Source organism: Rhineura floridana, chromosome 2 (assembly GCF_030035675.1).
Source record: "Rhineura floridana isolate rRhiFlo1 chromosome 2, rRhiFlo1.hap2, whole genome shotgun sequence".
NCBI lineage: Eukaryota > Metazoa > Chordata > Lepidosauria > Squamata > Rhineuridae > Rhineura > Rhineura floridana.
This window is the reverse complement of record NC_084481.1, coordinates 159,922,726-159,940,739: the sequence shown is the minus strand read 5'-3', so window position 1 is coordinate 159,940,739 and position 18,014 is coordinate 159,922,726. Positions and strand designations below refer to the sequence as shown.

General features: G+C 43.0%; 1 protein-coding gene across 14 annotated transcripts in view; it reads right to left on the bottom strand.

Annotated features, from left to right (window-relative positions):
• Positions 1–375: 375 nt before the first annotated feature.
• PALS1 (protein associated with LIN7 1, MAGUK p55 family member) overlaps positions 376–18,014 on the bottom strand; it is a 101,817-nt gene continuing 84,178 nt past the window's right edge. For 13 of the 14 annotated variants that reach the window (XM_061611053.1, XM_061611048.1, XM_061611049.1 and 10 more), the window contains 6 exons: positions 17,801–17,872; positions 16,721–16,792; positions 13,356–13,523; positions 12,375–12,577; positions 10,527–10,637; positions 376–3,083 (listed from right to left, as the gene is read on the bottom strand). In XM_061611053.1, coding sequence (XP_061467037.1) covers positions 2,907–3,083; positions 10,527–10,637; positions 12,375–12,577; positions 13,356–13,523; positions 16,721–16,792; positions 17,801–17,872 — 803 coding nt within the window. In that variant the 3' untranslated portion in view covers positions 376–2,906. The remainder of the gene's footprint in view (positions 3,084–10,526; positions 10,638–12,374; positions 12,578–13,355; positions 13,524–16,720; positions 16,793–17,800; positions 17,873–18,014) is intronic. The other variant, XM_061611055.1, reaches the window with a different exon arrangement.

Here is an 18,014-nt window from a genome sequence, read left to right as displayed (position 1 = left end):
GTTGTTATTCCCTCACCCTGTCTCTTTCATTTTTAAAGAAACAATATTATAGTCACAAGGAATATCTTTCACTTGGTTAATGAAGTATTTTTCCAATTTAACTAGCTTAGAAGAATGGAATAGCATTAAGACAAAGCTAAATATAAACACTGGAAAAGGTTTATAATTTTTCTTTCCTCATTTTCCTTTGCCCATTTTTCTGTATGACAATATTGTGGAACATCCTTCTCCAAACATTGGTAGTAGAGGAACTGACCATTTCAATTTAGTTATATTGATTGATTTCTGAAAGACCTGTGAATTATTACTGTTTGCCACAGTTGCATTTCTGTAACCAGAGTTTGAATTTTTAGGCCACCACTCTTAACTCAAAAAGGGGCAGGTGGCAGGCGCATTTAATATATATGGGAATTTCTCCATACAGAAGACTATATCCAGTTAAGTACTTAATCATCTCAGAAATTCAAAAGGGATTTTCTGCTTAACATACATCATTCTTAACACACTGACTGTTGTAATATGCCAAAAGCAGTATTTCATATACTGTCCTAGAGTGCAATATGGATTACATCAGCATTTTCTTTTTTTTTACATTTAAACATAAGATACTGAAAAAGTTTTTAGATTTTTTCCCCATGGCTACAAAAGTAATTAAATTTAGATCTCATGGACATCAGCACCATACCTCATAAAGGATGACAAATACATACATTTCAGTAATCCACAGACTAAAATGATGCAGATATAACACTTTCCTTTCCTTAGCCATAGTTAAAGAAGTGGGAATAGGCCATAGCACTGTGTGCTCTTTTCCTCCCTAGACCCTTCTCTTTGAGTGCAAATTCTACCATCCTTAATCATAATTCTTCTACTATCCTTAACCATTGCTTAGTATTGTAACTTTGGATTTGTAAACAACTTCAGATACTGGTTTCAGATACTAGGGCATAAGCTTAACCATGGTTAACGGGAGTGTAGAGATAGCTAAGGCAGTGGGGCAGGGAAGTGTGTGACAAAGGAGGGGGGAAGGATTGTATGATCCCATAGTCCATTCCTGATCCCCTAACCATGCTTAAGGGGTGGGAAGTATTACATCGGCACTGGCCCAGGCTTTACGAATTTTTACTATCACATCAGAGCAAAGGAAGAAACACAACAACATTCATTTTTGTGCTTTGCATTCTAGACAAAGTTGACAATTTGAGATAAATAATTACTTTTGAGGTTTGACAGGGATACACAGATAATTCCATATCACTTCTATTTTCCATCCAAAGGTTTTATTGGATGGAGGCACACTGTTGAGTGATTTTACAATCTCTTGCTGCTACACTCAAAGACTATTTGCATATATGCTGCATAGGATAGGAGCTGCTGGGTGTTTCCCAATTTCTCTTTTCTCTCATGGTGGGGGAATGGACCATAATACTAACTGAATAATTTCATTCTTAAATAGTCCCCCCCCCACTCTCCATATGTCAGTATATACTATGTTTAGCTATGAACACAAAACGGAATCTATCCTGCCTGGATTTTCTGTTTAATCCTTTAGAGAAAAATATAAAAGAACATGGAAAGAAAGCTAATTCTTAAACTATTTGGTTATATTCAACTGCATGTTGAAGTAGTTCCAGTGTACGACAGTATATAAAAATAACAGCTATGATTGAGAACAAAGAAAAACTACTAATATTCACATTAAGGGTGCCACCCATAAAGAAGCAACAAAACTAGTCAGTTTCAAAGGCAGCTACAATTGGAGAAAATTCATAAATGAAATAGCTGTAATATCTGAACCTTCATGGGTATTTTCAATTTCACATAGAAATATACTTGTTCTAGAAAGAGAACACACCAAGTTCCTAATTTAGTAACATTCACATTCTCCCACTACTCATTTTATTTTACAACTATATCAATTAAGTCCAGGGTGAGAACTGGGCTATTTAACATTATTAACTCCAGTTAACTACCTACATGACCAACAGCCATGGGACATCTTGTGCCTAGGTATAAAAATACAAGAAAATACTCTAATATTTATCATCCAAAAGCCTGTTTTCCTGGTTATAAAAAGACACTTTTACACTGTACGGAAGCAAAGTCATTGCTTTTTAAAAATAATCCATATAAGAATTTATATTTTCATAAAAATATAGCTTCCTTTCTAAATTTTTCTATAGTTCCATGGAATAACAGTGGCTCCCAATCAACAGATACAGCGAAAAGGAAAAGATCCATAAAATATCACATCTAAAATATCAGTGTGTATATACCTTCCATGGGGTTTATGGTTATTTAATAATGTGAATCTGATTTATAAACTGAAGACAAAAAAAACTGAAATACTTACAATGTACACATTTTCAAAAATTGCAGTGTGACTGGATAATGGAATGTTTTATCACTAAGAAACTGAAGCCCAAGAAAGCAACTTCAGATCAAAGTAGCCCCTTTATACAACTGAGAGGATTTACAGATTAATTCCTCCATTTCCCTTGCATATGAATTCTTTTATCCGATATCCTATAAAGGTATCTTTGCAAGCTACAATAATGTCCGCAAAATAATTAATTTAAAAATGTTAAATAACAATTAACAATTTTTAGTGATGAGGGATTGTATACATAAATTTACCTTGAGAAAAAACTATAGACAGAAAAGGTAAACTTAAAACAGCCATTTGAAAGGCTCTTCAAATATTAAAAATGTAGTGGCTTGTTCAGAATGTCCATGCCTGATAAAAAGGTAGTGAAAGGCCACACATTCTAAATCACAGTAGAATTGTCTCAGACTGCATGATTTTTTTTTAAAAAAAGTACACTGATCATCAGTGCACACAGAGGACTATAGGTTAACAGGATGAGGTTTCTGCTGTTAGTCAAGTTCTTCCTTGGAACTGTCTTTCACCGTAGCCAGGATGACGGAACCCACTGAGGTTCTGTATCAAGTTTGTTAATTAAACGAAGTAATTCTTGGTATGCTTTATCAATATCAGAATTCACAATAGCTGTATCGAAGTAATGGCCATTATTTTGCTCCATCTCTCTGGTTTTTTCTATAATTTCTCGAAGTTCATCTGGCTGAAAGTGAAACACAAGTCAAAAGTAAATATGCTGTGTCAGTGGATACATACACACACACACACACACACACACATGTAAACAAATATTGAATCTTGTGCAAAAAGCAGCACTAGGCTGCTAGGAGGAAACAAAGTGTTAAAATACAGGCAGGCCTGAAAATCAAACCATGTGTTATTAGGGGACAATCCTATCATCCCAGGGATCATAGAATTTGCAGGACTGGCTCTTGCCAATAGCCATGGTCATCTCTTCTTTCCAAGCAGTGACCAGGTCTGAATAGAACTGCTGATTAAACCTGCAGGAAAATCCCCAATGATCTCAGCAAGCCATCTGGATCCATTAGGATTTGGCAGCAGGACATCAAATTTGCATCTTCACCCCTTCAGTGGCTATAAGTAGCCTTAAAGTCAAAGATGATCAGACATGACCTGTCTATGACAGAGTCAGTGCTGGCTCCTCAGCACAGATCATCTTCCACCGTTCAGTACAGAATCCCGTTCCGTGCCCGGTACTTCCGGGCAAAGGGGCGAGTTTGTGGCCACAGCCAAAGCTCAGGCCGCCATCGGGCGTGCACGCGGCGCGCCGGCGCGCCATCGTGACACACAGGAAGGAGGCGGGGCGGCTGAAGGCCATTTAAGGCCACTCCACCAGCCTCCCGCCCTCCTTTGAATTTTGGCGGCGGCTGCTGCGCGGCGCGGGGAGCCTTCAGGCGCGGGCGAGGCATGGGAGGCCTTCCGGCCGCGGCGGGGCCTTTCGGCCGCGGTGGGACCTTTGGTGCGCCAGCCTTGCGGGGGCAGCAGCGGCGGCGGCGGCGGGACGCAGGGGGCCTTCTGGCCCCGGTGAGGCACGGGAGGCATTCGGGGCACGGCGAGGCCTTTGCTGGGCCGGCCTTGCAGCTGCGACGAGACACATGAGGACTTCCGGCGGTGGCGAGGCGCGGGAGGACTTTCAGCCGCGGCGAGGTGATGTAAGGAAGATTTATGGTTGCGTGCCTAAGCACACTTAGAGAAAAAATAAGGCCGACTGAATGCGGTGAGAATTACTTCTAAGTAGCATACAAAGGATCAGCCTGCTTATGCTATTCTTCCCAGTTGCCATCAAGAGGTCTTTTTCAGCCCTTGCACTCGGTAAATAAGATCTAAACTAGTGCTTTGTTGTTTGATTGTTAATCACGCAATGAGTGCCAGCCAAGGACCTTTACCAGCTTCCTTTTAATTACTTGGTTGGCTTCTTGGTTTTTCTTGAAAGCACCATCCTGTGCATTAGTGAGAATTGCAAGCATGGCAATGAGGTTAAGAAAGATTTTGGTCCCCAAACTACTTGATTAGTCCTGTTGATTCTCTGTGGCTGTTCATAAAAAGGCAGCTGATTCATTATCTCGATCTACCCATGGAACTATAAAGAGCAAGCTAGCATTTAATCCATGTTTTTCAAAGTATCCTAGCAGGAGGATATGTTAATATGCAGTGGAGATGGAAAATGCATCTGAAGTTTAAATGAGTCAGAACTGCAGATCCCTGGATAGTGGGAAATTCAGGTGGTTGATTTTTGTTTGAACATCAAAACCATTCAGTACAATTTAGTTGAGTGTTTTTGTTTAAAAAACAGCTGCTTATTTTTGTTGTCAATCATTTAATTCCTGTGGGATATATATAATTATTTTAATTCCTGATGTTCACTTCCCTGAGAACTGAAAATGCAACAGAAGGGTGGGATATCAGTGTTGGCTGTAATGTATGTATGGAGTGAAGGAGGGAGTGCCATTTGGGCTTGTCTTTAGGCAGCAAAAAGTTTTGGGCCCTCACTGCACAGAATGGTGAATCAATGTGATACAATGTGTGACAATACTGTTTAAAAAGGGATTCAGTTGAAGAACCAAACTGAGGTACCACAACAGTTTATGAAAATGAAAAGCTAGGTGATCTTATGATTATAAGTCAGCCTTCCCTAACCTGGTTTCCTCCAGAGCTTAGCAGCCATGGGTTAAGAACATAAGAAGAACCTGCTGGATCAGGCCAGTGGCCCATCTGGTCCAGCATCCTGTTCTCGCAGTGGCCAACCAGGTGCCTGGGGGAAGCCCGCAAGCAGGACCTGAGTGCAAGAACACTCTCCCCTCCTGAGGCTTCCGGCAACTGGTTTTCAGAAGCATGCTGCCTCTGACTAGGCTGGCAGAGCACAGCCATCATGGCCAGTAGCCATTGATAGCCCTGTCCTAATCCTCTTTTAAATTTAATCCTCTTTTAAATTTCACCCTCCTGCTGCCTGTGGCCGCCACTTCTTTTGCAGAATAACCTAGAAAGATGCTCTGTCATAGCGTAGCGGCCATTTGGATTGGAGCAATGCAATGTAATTACAAAGAGCAGAGGCTTTTTGAGGAGGCTGGGGGGCAGCTGGAGACAGAAAGGAGACGGCAGGAGCCAGTAGGGACCCCAGTTAGTGCTGCAACCTCACCTCCAAAACTACCTCTACTCCAAAATGCCATAAACCTCTGTCCTAAAACCCATTTAATCTGTGATATTCTGAGTAAAAACACATAGGATTCTGCTGTATGCGTGCAATCACATGCACCCTTCCAGGGGAAGAAGTAACGATACACTCGGGGATTTTCTCATAAGTAAGTATGCATAGAATTGGTCCAATTCATATTTTTCTGAGTAAATTATTTAAACATAATGGAATTAATCACGTGCAGGCTGCACATTTGCTTGCATCTTCTCTTTAGCTAGTTTACAAACTGGTCTGTAGATAAGGTGCCCACCTTTTTTACAGGCCTCTAGTCCTGTGCCTTTAAGAGGCATTTGATCTGCAGACAGTAGAAGATGACATTGCTTAACTCCATGCCATCTAATAACTGCTGAATACGAACCTGCTATTAAAGGCACAACAACAAGCCAGAAGGATATGTGGGGCCAGGTCCCCTCAAAGGAGTGGGAAGCAGCCCCCAGCAGAGGCTGCTCGAGAAAAGTGTCCCTTCCCAGCTACGCTCGAGGGCTATGGACCTTGCTTGCAGACTGCCCAGTTATGGGGAGACTCATTTTATGATGTGGTTTTTCTTTATTATGCGGTTTTCCGGATCCTATGGACGCACTGGTCCAGGGGACAATTGATGAAGACATACAGTTGGGCAGGGTTATTGGCCCCTTCCCATCATCCCCTACCTCAAAGTCTACCTGATTCACCATCTGTCATACAAGTAGGGTCAGTCAGTGATGCCTTATGGGCAAGTGTGGCAGCTAATCTGCCTGCATTGCCGGCTGTTACGGTGGATTTTGAGCTGCTGAGTTTTGCCTGTTAAGTCAACTATGCAGCAGAGCATTACCTAGGGGCTGCTGTATTCTTGCATGGAGCACTTCAGCCCCTTCTTGGAAGGGACAGTCAGGAGACGAGAGGGCTCAGAAGCAGTGGCGCACTACTTTCATGATTTACAGTTCACGGGTAGGGCAGACTTTGGGTGCATGTTAGCACCTGATGGCACAGTTTATAGCGTAGCTATGAACTGGGGGGTTCCTTTGGCAGCTGGGGAAAGGCTGCCCTGGAAAGCTTGAACTGTTGCAGATCAAGATCCTGGAGTTTTCAGGGGCTGGGGAAGGTGTTTGCTTCCTGCCCTTCAGGTGTTGGGGGCCTTCTACGGTGGGGGTTATGGTGCCATAACAGGGATTTCACAGCCTTACCACAAGTTCAACGTTTTTGGCTGCCTTATGCGCCAACCTGTGGTGTGGCCCCCTCCTTTCCTGCGGCGCGTCAATGGTGTTTCAGTTAGAGGAAGGACCGACTCAGCTAGTCCCATACCGCATACTGGGAGGTGGGGGAAGGGAGTCAGAGATGGCCATATGCCTATCTGCTGCCCCAGCATGCTCACCAGCTATCAGAGGGCAGGAGGGGATTCCTGGGAGTTAGGGGCTGGCAAGGGCTATGCAAAGTGTGGCCTATTCCAATGAATCACGTGCTGGAATTCATCACAGATGGTAGGAGTGTAGCTTGTCTGTCAGTGTGTCGCAAGGTAGGCTGGCAGGGGGCCTTTAGGACCATTCAGATGTCTTGGGATATGTCATGTGCTGGCCAGCCGGCCCATGCACACCCCCATACCCCTTATCCTCATCATCCGTGTTCACCTGACCTGCCAGGGATTGTAGATCAGTGAGGTGCCGTGTGACCATCCTGTTTCAAAGCTCAGCAGTTGCATGTAGCGGCCCTCACACTTAATTTGGAGCCTTCCAGATGGGGGGCAAGGGTGTTTGGGGGCCAGGTCAGACTTCCAGGCAGATCAGGGGTACAAGAGTCAGTCCACATTATTTTACCCTCCCCCTGGACTGGACACTTCCCCATGACGGCGTTATAGTGTTTTTGGCCTGAAGCTACAGGCCTGGTTGCCTGATATTCAGGGGGAGAGATCTTCCCTTATAAAGTTTCAGTCTAGTGTCGCAGTGCCCGGGAGCAGACCCAGGGGGGTTTGAGGGACATGCTCCTCCGGAATGGGGGTTGCCTACCCGGCAGTGGAATTGCCTACCTGGGACGGTCTATTTGGTTTTGGTATATGCAGGTGCACGCCGTCAGGAGGTGGAAGTAGGGGGCGCATGGAATACATTCACCCTGGGGGCGAGTCTGAAGGTCCGCGACCCAACTGTTCACGATTGTTTCTGTTTTGGCAGGTTGCTGGATGGGGATGGAGCAGACGCGCAGCCTACTCTGCAGCCATGGCATGATCTCATAGGCTGGCCTTGGGGCCGCAAACGCACATTGGTTCACAGCTGGGCCTCTGATGGTGGGCCACAGTTTGGTGGCTGGGTCGACAGAGTATGCACTGGAATGGTCTCCTACCCATGTTGTTCCAGCAGGGTTCAGGGCGGAAGGTTCTGCAGGTGGTGGTCATTCCCCTGGGTGGGAATTACCTTGGTTACTGAAGGGCAAGACATGTGAGGACATGCAGTTGAGGCCACAATAGCATCTGTTCGTCTGCTGTGGTCAGACATGGAGGGCAAGGCCCTCAGTGGCAGGCATGTGAGGACATGCAGTTGAGGCCTCGGTAGCCTCGGGTCGTCTGCTGTGGTCAGACAGGAAGGGCAAGGCCCTCAGTGGCAGGCATGTGAGGACATGCAGTTGAGGCCTCGGTAGCCTTGGGTCGTCTGCTGTGGTCAGACATGGAGGGCAAGGCCCTCAGTAGCAGGCATGCGTGGACATGCAGTTCGTGGGGCAACGATGGCATCTTCCTGATGGACCTGCAGAGGGGTCTGCACGAGATTCTTATTGGGTGTGGGGTAAAGGGAGACTAAACAGAGACTTGTCCCCCTTTTGTGGCAAAGAAGTGCGGGAAAAGGTTTAAAGGGAAAGGGCAGCTAGGTGACACCTTTAGGCACCTTTGGGGGCGATTGGCGGTCCGGGGGCCTGCAGCTCAGGGCTATACGGCCCGGGGGGCAGAACACGGGCCGCCTTTGGGGCCAACGTGCCTCATCCGCTCGGAGTTTCACGGCTCCGGGGGGCGGTGATGCGGGTTGGACACCCTACACATCTTCTGGGTGTGGCCTGAGCTGGGGGTCTGGCACAGGGCAGCCCCGGGCTCAGGCAAGGTTTGGTCGCCCTATGGCTGCAAGCAGGCTTTGCCTGGATCATCAGAATGCTCCCGCACTTGATTTCCCCTCTGCAGGTACATTATTCTAATTGATTCCATTTAATAAAGTGGCCCATGATTTAACCCAATGAATGGTGTTTGTGTTTTATTTCGGCAATAGGCCACAAAACCAAGTCCACTGTGTGTCCTGCCACAAATGCTGGCCCATTTGAGGCATGGCCATGGTTGTCATGGAGGCCATAAACTTCTGAACTACTTCAGGTGAAGTAACTTTGGCATGAACATTAACATACCCCAAGACAATCTGCTTCAGGGTCTTCAACACTATGTCTGAGATTATCTCCGAGAGTTCAGAGAGGGAGACTTTTGGGTAGCAGAACACACAATACACCAATAAAACCCCTGCCCTGTCTCAGATTTCCAATACAATAGGGCCCCACTCATATGGCAGGTTAGGTTCCAGACCCCCACCGGAAAGCGAAAACTGCCGAAAAGCGGATCAGCTATACCACAGGGGTCTGGAACCTAACTCACGGATCGCACCAGAGAAGATCAGATCTTTCCCTCCTCGGGCGCGATCAGCTCGAGTGGGAGACTGATCACACCAGAAGAGGAGAAGATCGGCTGTAGCGAGCTACAGCTGATCTTCCCCTCCTCCGGCGTGATCAGCTGGAGTGCGTGAGTCTGACTGCCCCCGAGGAGATCAGCTGTAGCATGCTACAGCTGATCTTCTCCTCCTTCGATGTGATCAGTTCAAGTGCGAGTCTGATCGCGCCAGAAAAGGAGAAGATTGGTTGTAGCGAGCTACAGCCGATCTTCCCCTCCTCCGGCGCAATCAGCTGGAATGTGGGGAGCTCCAGCCCCCCCCAGCTGATCACCCCGCTGGTGCCGTATTAACACCGAAAAGCAGGGCGCCGAGAAGCAGGGCCCTACTGTACCAGATACACACACTTGATCCCAGCTATCTGCCGGATAGGTATCTGATCAGGCAGACTGAATCTGAATCCCTAAGACTACAACTATACCCGCTTTCAGCCAAGGCTAGACAGCTCCTCTGCTGTGAAACATGATTCTATTTTAGATAAAACCGAATACAAAATGTAAGATAAATACATTTTTAGTGATCACCAGCAGTAGCCATCTCAGATTTTTTTTGCTTTTTTTTGGTCCTTCTCTAAGTAATGCACTAACACAACTTAAGCACATCATCAAACACAGTTGGTGGCAGAAGCTGGGAGGAACACGTAAGTACAGTTCTTTTGACATATTCCAAAAGAGACCTACTGGAATCTGGAAAAAAACCCTATTCTACTGGAAATCCACATCTGTTATACATTCTGTCTAGTATGAAGTCAATATCAAGTTACGGATTTTTTTTGGTAGAACCAGTGTACGTGTGAGCAGAACAGATTTCTGCTAATGCAAATGGACTTCACCTTCTTCTCTTCTCTCTGCAGCCCTCAAAATCTGCTACAGAGGGTTGGGGAACCCTCCCTGCCTGTCAGAGGAATGTGGCGGTCTCACTGCTTACCAAAGGAATGACTAGTGTCAACAACCTGGCCCCTCAAGTATTTAGTCTACATACTGCTGAATTGTTTACATTTTATTATACTTAAAATTAAGTGCCCCAATCCAGTAAGCACTCTTCATATTATAAGATGTTTATCTGGACATAAGTGGCAGAAGGTTGTCGCACCGCTAGATAGGAGCAGGAGAACCCACTGACTTTGAATTCTGCGGCACACAGTTAGGTCTGCAATTCTGCCTGTGTCTTCTCATACTGAATTTCTGACAGCTTAGCATATTTGTGGCAAATACGTATCAAAGCACTGGGGGCTGTAAGCACTGTTAGAAATGCTATATGCGAGTATTACCTTTGGATTTTTGCCCTCTTTTGCCAGTAACACACGAAGCCGCTCTTGGGAAGGTGGTGCAATGAAGATAATATAGGGCTTCAAATCTGAATTGCGTAGGCTCTTCAGTGACTGATGGGAAATATAAATTTGTACTATTTATTTTTTCATAAAAAAAAAGCAAAACCATTATTCACATCTATTGCCAATACAATTTAAGCATTGCAAAGTTATGCAGAAATAGCAAATGTCTATGCTAATTATTACGAAAGATTTCTAACAAGAAAAGCAGGTTCCTGAAGGAACTAGTTTAACAAGTTAAAACATGCAACGTCAAAAATCTTTCAGGTTTGGATAGCACAAATAATCTTAAAAATGAGCTCAGGTTAAACTGCATGAACTATACAAGTGAGGAAAAAGATAGTGACACAGAAACTGTAGCTGGAAGCTGGAATTGATACAGGGTAGCTGAATCCAATTTTCTTAATACTGGCCCGTGCTATTTATCTAGATGACAGTCACAGACAGCAGAAACATAAAGACTACAGAAAACAGAGACAAAGCTACAAAATGAACACGTATGCATCTCTATTGACTGTTTTTTATAATCCAACTACTCTAAATTTGGACGGGCCACATTCTTGCCATGAGTTGCTCTTTACCTGGAGAACAAGAAAGTAATATAGCACACCCTTGCAGAGTATGATGAATAATATTACAATTTGTAATATTCATGTATTTTTATAGAATAATTTTCTGTTTCCTTATACATAGGCTTGAAGACAAAGATCACATAATTCAAGAGTTAGCAATATATGGCTCACAAACTCCTTTAAATAACAGCTAACAAGATGAGAATTCTGAAAAAAATCTACCTAACATGACCACAGCAAAAGCTGTGGACACATGAAGATCCCATGCTTATAGTTACTTCTCATTGTGCATGGCAAATGAGTTACACTGATGATTGCTATAGTAAATACAAGATGTAAATGGGAGACTGAAAGCTGGATTAAGGCATGCCCACTGCATGTTTAAGGATGAATATCTGCCTTTCATATGTCAGTGGTGGCAAACATTGGGACAGAAAAACTTAAAATGGGTAGTCTCCAAAGAGAAAGTTGAAGAGTAATGTTTTTAGGAATTAGTATTATGAAAACTGCTCACTACATACGGCCATCGAATGTACAGAGTGGGCAACTACTGTGCAAATTTCTTGCTGCATAGAAGCAAGCACAAATTCAGCATTAGAAAAGCTGCATATATCTTGCAAAGAGGCTAAAGACTGGGGACTCATTAAGAATTCGCTGTATAGTTAACTCACAGTATAATGGTATACGTGTCTACTCAGAAGTCAGTGTTGGAAATGGGGCTTACTTCCAGGTAAGTGAGTACAGGATGGCAGCCTAGGCTTTGGTTTAGGGTTAGCATTGAGGAAAAAACAGGGTTCTTGTGCCTTTAACAGCTGTTTAGCAGGCAGAAATTCAATGTCAAGCCTTTTCTAGTATGGAAATACAATTATGGGAAAACCTTCTTCCTGACTGCTCTCTAATTTTGTGTTTGTGTGACACCACACCCCCATGGCAGCTATTTGTGACTGGTACCCTTAACACTCAAAATCTGAAATGTGTCCTCTGGTCCAAAAAGATTGGTAACCCTTGTTCTAACTGAACTACTACAGCCTAGTACAGCCTTTCCCAACCAGTGTGCCTCCAGATGTTGTTGGACCACAATTCTCATCTTTCCTGACCATTGGCAATGCTGGCTGAGGCTGATGGGAGTTGTGGTCCAACAACATCTAGAGGCGCACTGGTTGGGAAAGGCTGGCCTAGTACCTAGAATCTCAATGTTCAAAAGAACTTCTATTACCTGCGTATAAAGATTTAAGAGGCATATCTTTCCAGAATTGATCACTTGCCGAACAGAGTCTGTGCTGGTACCATACAGATTCTTCTCAAATTCACCATGCTCAATAAACTTTCCTGCTGCTATGTCAGCCTCAAATGCTTGCCGTGATACAAAATGGTAATCTCTGCCAGCTACTTCATTGTCTCTCCTATTTCGTGTTGTATCTGAAAAGACCAGTAAACAAATCTAAGTTAAGACTAGTACATCTTTTGATTGTGCCGAAGACATTTTTATGTCAGTTTGCAAGGCTTTATAAAAAACAGCTACTTTGAAAGAAACTTTTTTCACCAGAATGTTGGTATGCTAAATTAACAATGTTGGTCATTAGAGTCTTTATAAACCCTTAACTGGGCTTAAAAATAGTTCCATAATGCAGCAGTCTTGAAAGATGTCCAATTGTGCATAGCACATGTCTAGTCATGCAAATGAACTTCAAAAAGTTATCACATGAAGCAGGAGGTGTCAGTTGTAACTGAAACTATAGGAGCACACACGGTAGCAAAATCACCTTCCTGTCTATCAGAATTTAACTAAGTTACTTAAATAACTGCTTTGTGAATGGAGTCAAAGCAGCAATGCAATTAGCACAGGACTTTGTGGCAGAAGTCCAGGGCCCTATTCAGCAGAATAAGCAAGAGGACCCCAAAACATAGCAGGGCCAGCTTACTACGCTTTTAGTTAACTGAAGTAATACACATCATCATCTAAAAAGGTGGCGGGGCGAAGGCCTAAGACCATTACATTCAAGATCTAAAATTACATAACTGTTCCACTGGGTCAAAGGACATTTTATTCATGGTAAATCCGAGTATGTGTATTATGGAAGAATTTACTAAAGCAGCTTCCTTCCATACCAAGGTGTATAATGGACTGAACATTCAAAAATGACATAAGGCAGCAAGAAGTGGATTTCAGAACATGTGTCCCATCCTTTCAACTTACGAGGAACTGCAGAAGCAAATCTGTCAGCTTCATTATTCATTAGCCTTTGCCGCAGTTCATTTTGGCCGCAGTTCTGTGGACCAATCAGGGCAATGGGCCGTTTCCTATTTGCTGGTTGGTGATAAAGTGACATTTCCTCATAAGTCAAGATCTCCTCATTGTCATAATCTTCAAAAAGAAAGTCCAAAATAAGTATGACATTTTCTCATTGGTTGTTAATTGGTTGTCAGCCCTTCTATCAGTTTATCAATAGGGGAAGGAGAGAGAGAGATCCTTCCTCACACAACCATTCCCCTTTATTTTCATGATTACTGTGCTGGGATGCAAGTAGATATTAGTTTCACTATTTCTTGTCTAACATCCCTCTCTTTTTCTCATTATTCTTAATTGAATTCACTAATAGACAAAAAAACCGTTGCGGATTAAGAACGTACCTATAGCCCACAGATATTTCTATCAAACTTTAAAAAGCAGGGAAATTGGGTAGCTATAGTGAATGCACCAGGGGAGCAGGAGACCTGATCTCCTCTCTGAGATATAGGACTGCCCTACAAATTCATCAAAATGCAAACACCATTTGGGTTGGTCTTTCACAGTCCAATCCACTTCCTGTGTAGCTTGGAAGAATTTGGTAACATGTGCCTCTGAGCATATGGTGAATGGTGGCAATACCTGCCATCTCCAAAGATGGAGAATTACATTTTTGTATGCTTGTTGGTGTTCTTACTTTGCTTCTTTCCTGTGTTACTATTGTTTCTACAGAAAATCTAATGTAGAAAATTTTATTTCTCTCATTATTCATCCTAGAAATCTGTGTCAAATTTATTTTTATTAATTTCAAAGCCTTTTTATTGGTCAATGTCATATGGTGAAGACAGCCTTTTGTGTTTCAAACTGGAGGTTATGTTCTGTTTCTATTTTGGGTGCATTAACCATTGAATCTGAAACTGCAGTTTGATGTAAAATCAGACTGATTACAATATGTTGCTACTTAAGCAATAACTCAAGCTGTTGGGGAAAAAACAAACTTGGCCTGCCCAAGATGCATGTTTTCAGCCTGCAATGCTTAAACTACTCAACTTAAGGAAAGGTGGGCATGGTCAATTAAAAACATAGAGCACACCTAGAAATTTGCTAGAATATATTTCACCTCCCGCTGTTTTATCTTGTGCAAACTGAGACACTCCTCATGTCCATTGGAAACTATTATACAGAATAGTCAGTGCCATTATTCCACAATAGCTTTTGGTGTTTTTTTTAGTGTTGCTGTACTTCACATATTCACAGAAGCAGAAGCAAAAGAAAATGATTTACTACAGGAAACTTCTCGAAAATTGCAGAGTAAATCAGACATATTTAAAGTGACTATCTGAACTATATCAACTGTCTTAATATTGTTGATTCCTCTCTGCTAAAACAAGATCTGTACAACACATGTCTTGTTTCTGTTATTTGGGCTGATTGCAGGTGTTGCCATTACTCACCATATGCTCAAAGGCACATGTTACCAAATTCTTCTAAGCTACACAGGAAGTGGATTGGACTGTGAAAGGACAACCCAAATGGTGTTTGCATTTTGACAAATTTGTAGGGCAGTAGAATATGTCAGAGAGGAGGTCAGGTCTCCTGCTCCCCTGGTGCATTCACTATAGCTGCCCAATTTCCCTGCTTTTTAAAGTTTGATATTTCTCTGCTTTTTAATCCAGGGGGTCAGAAATGGGATCCTGGGCAAGTTTGCTGAGAATGGATTGATCATTTTGCATGCTTATTGAGTCTGGTGGGATTTATTCCCCTGCAATCACGTTTAGGATAGGTGAAACTGACCACAGGGGATGGGAAGGGGAGGAGGAGGAAGGGCAGGGGGGTGGAGGGGATGGGAGCAGGCAGGAGGGGGCGGGGAGGAAGAGGGCAGGTTTGAACATTTGCAGAAATATATGTTGGCTACAGGTACGTTCTTAAAGTGCAAGGTTTTTTTTTTGCCTATTAGTTAATTTCTTTTTAATCCAGGAGCTAAGAAATGCGATCCTGTGCAAGTTTGCTGAGAGTGGATTGATCATGCGCATGCTTATTGAGTTCAGTGGGATTTACTCCCATGCAATCAAGCTTAGGATAGGTAAAATTGGCCATGGGGGGGAGGAGGAGGACAGGGAGGGAGGGAGGGCTGGAGTAGGCAGGGGAGGAAGAAGAAGCAACAGGGGACAGGAGGAGGAAGGGAGAGGGAAGGAGGGGAAAGGCAGGTCTGATCATTTGCATGCTTATTGAGTTCAATGGGATTTACTCCCATGCAATCATGGTTAGGATAGGTAAAACTGACCATGGAGGAGGAGGAGGGGAGAAGAGAGGAAAGGAGGAGGGGAGGGGGAAAGGAAGGAGGGGATTAGAAGGGAGGGGGAGGGGCAAAGAAAGGGAAGGGCAAAAGGTGGTGATGGGAGGGAGGAGGAGGAGGAGGGGAGGGCAGGTTTGATTGTTTGCATGCTTTTTGAGTTCAATGGGATTTACTCCTGTGCAATCATGCTTCGGATAGGTGAAACTGACCTGGGAGAGGGGCAGGGATGAGGGCAGGAAGGGGAGGGGGAGGAGGTTGGGTGGGCGGTTGGGCACTAGGCAGATAGAAAGCCCCTTTCCTTTCCAAAAGGAAAACACTGGGAACAGTATTATTGTTTTTTAGCGCTTCCTCCACCTTATTATTCTACAGCAGGCACATGTAATCTCCCACCCAAATTTAAACCAAAGCTGTCCCTGACCATATCCACACCAGACATTTCTTTCACTTTAGACAGTCATGGTGTCCTCCAAAGAATCCTGGGAAGTATAGTTAGTGAGGGGTGCTGAGAGTTGCTAGGAGATGCCCTGTTCCCATCACAGACCTTATATCAGAGCAGGTGACTGTTAAACCACTTTGGCCACTGGAGCTCTGTCAGGGGAATAGGAGTCTTCTCTCAGCACCCTTCACAAACTACACTTTCCCGGATTCTTTGGGGAAAACCATGATTGTCTCAAGTGAAATAAAGTTCTGCCATTGGTGTGGCCCCGATTAGCCAAGTGAAGTAGCTGTGAGTCTGGCTTTTAGAACGCTGAGAGTTGGTTCTTACTGAGCATGCCCGGGCTTATCATTGACTTCAATGCTAAATTTGTTAAATTAATTAAAAATTAAGTGTTGGTCACCTATAAGTTTTCATTCATCATAATGCTTGTAAAATAATTTAATTTACCTACTTATTGTTGACTCAGCTTGGTGTTATCTTGATAGGTGTATTACTACAAATAAGTCTATTTCATGAATTTTGTTGAAGATTCAAATTGCATTTTGATATTTACACTTTAACTAGAAAAAATCTTTAAAGTCACTTGCAGTCTCTTCTTACCATCATTTTTATTGGCATTATACAAAACTTTTTTCCGTTTCTTTTTATTTTTCTTCGCACACCAAAGTTTCCCTAAAAGTTAAGAGAGTCAAAGTTGTCAAAATATAACCATCTGGATTCCTTTTTTTTTGTAATTTTTTTTATAAAGCACCTAACATTGTGAGGTATCATACAAATATTAAACACAAGGCACACCTACCTACACAGACTTACAATCTAAAGCAGAGATGGCTAACTTGCACTCCTACAGATATTGCTGGTCTGCAACTCCCATTGTTCCTGTTCACTGGCCATGCTAGCTGTGGTAGATGGGAGCTGGAGACCAACATCATTTGTAGAGTCACAGGTTAGCCACCCCTGACCTAAAGGAAGATATATGGCATGTTAGGGAGGAAGGGAAAGTAAGGAAAATGAATAAGCCATGGTGAACAGTGTTTTAGGGAGGCACTTGAATATCAAAACACAAGACAGATGTCGTATTACAAAAATTATATCCATGGTTTTCCAAATATCACACAATTGGCTATACTAAATGATAGCAAGAACAAGTGCTGTAGAAGAAAAGTCAATGGAGATTTGCACTCTATACTTGTTTCGCTATCATGTAAGGGAACTGCTGCTAATAGTCTTCTGTCAATGAGATCACACAGGTAATATATTAACTGTCCATTTCTTTATTTTTAATTATTTAAATACAAATGTATATACACATATACACATCAAAGTATTGCATCTATATATATATGTAATCAAGAAAAACAAATCAGAGTGCCATTTCTGGATCCTGAGTCAAAGGGTGATGTACGTCTAAGTCATGCTCAGAATAGACCACTGAGATCAATAGACTTATCCACCGATTTCAATGGGTCTGAAACATTGGATATCATCCTAAAAGTTGGAATATATTGGCAACAGTTGCTTAGTCAATTTAGCCCTTCCTCAAACGTATGAAAATTATTTTGGATATGGGTTCATTATGAGTGCAGCATTTGGCCTGAGAAAGCAGGGGTAGAGTTCAAGGACTGAATTCTATCTAACAGTATGAGTTGTTGCAGGTATTTCTTGAAGATTTTAATTTACCTGATTTTTCTGGTTCTTTGTCTTCCTCTATAGTTTGCTTCATAGCTTCTCTTTGCTGCTGAAAGCTTTTCCCTTAACAACAGAATACAGGTAAAATTAGTAATTTATTTATTTATTTATTTATTATTTGATTTATATCCCACTTCCTCCCAGTAGGAGCCCAGGGCGGCAAACAGAAGCGTTAAAAACACTTTAAAACATCATAAAAACAGAC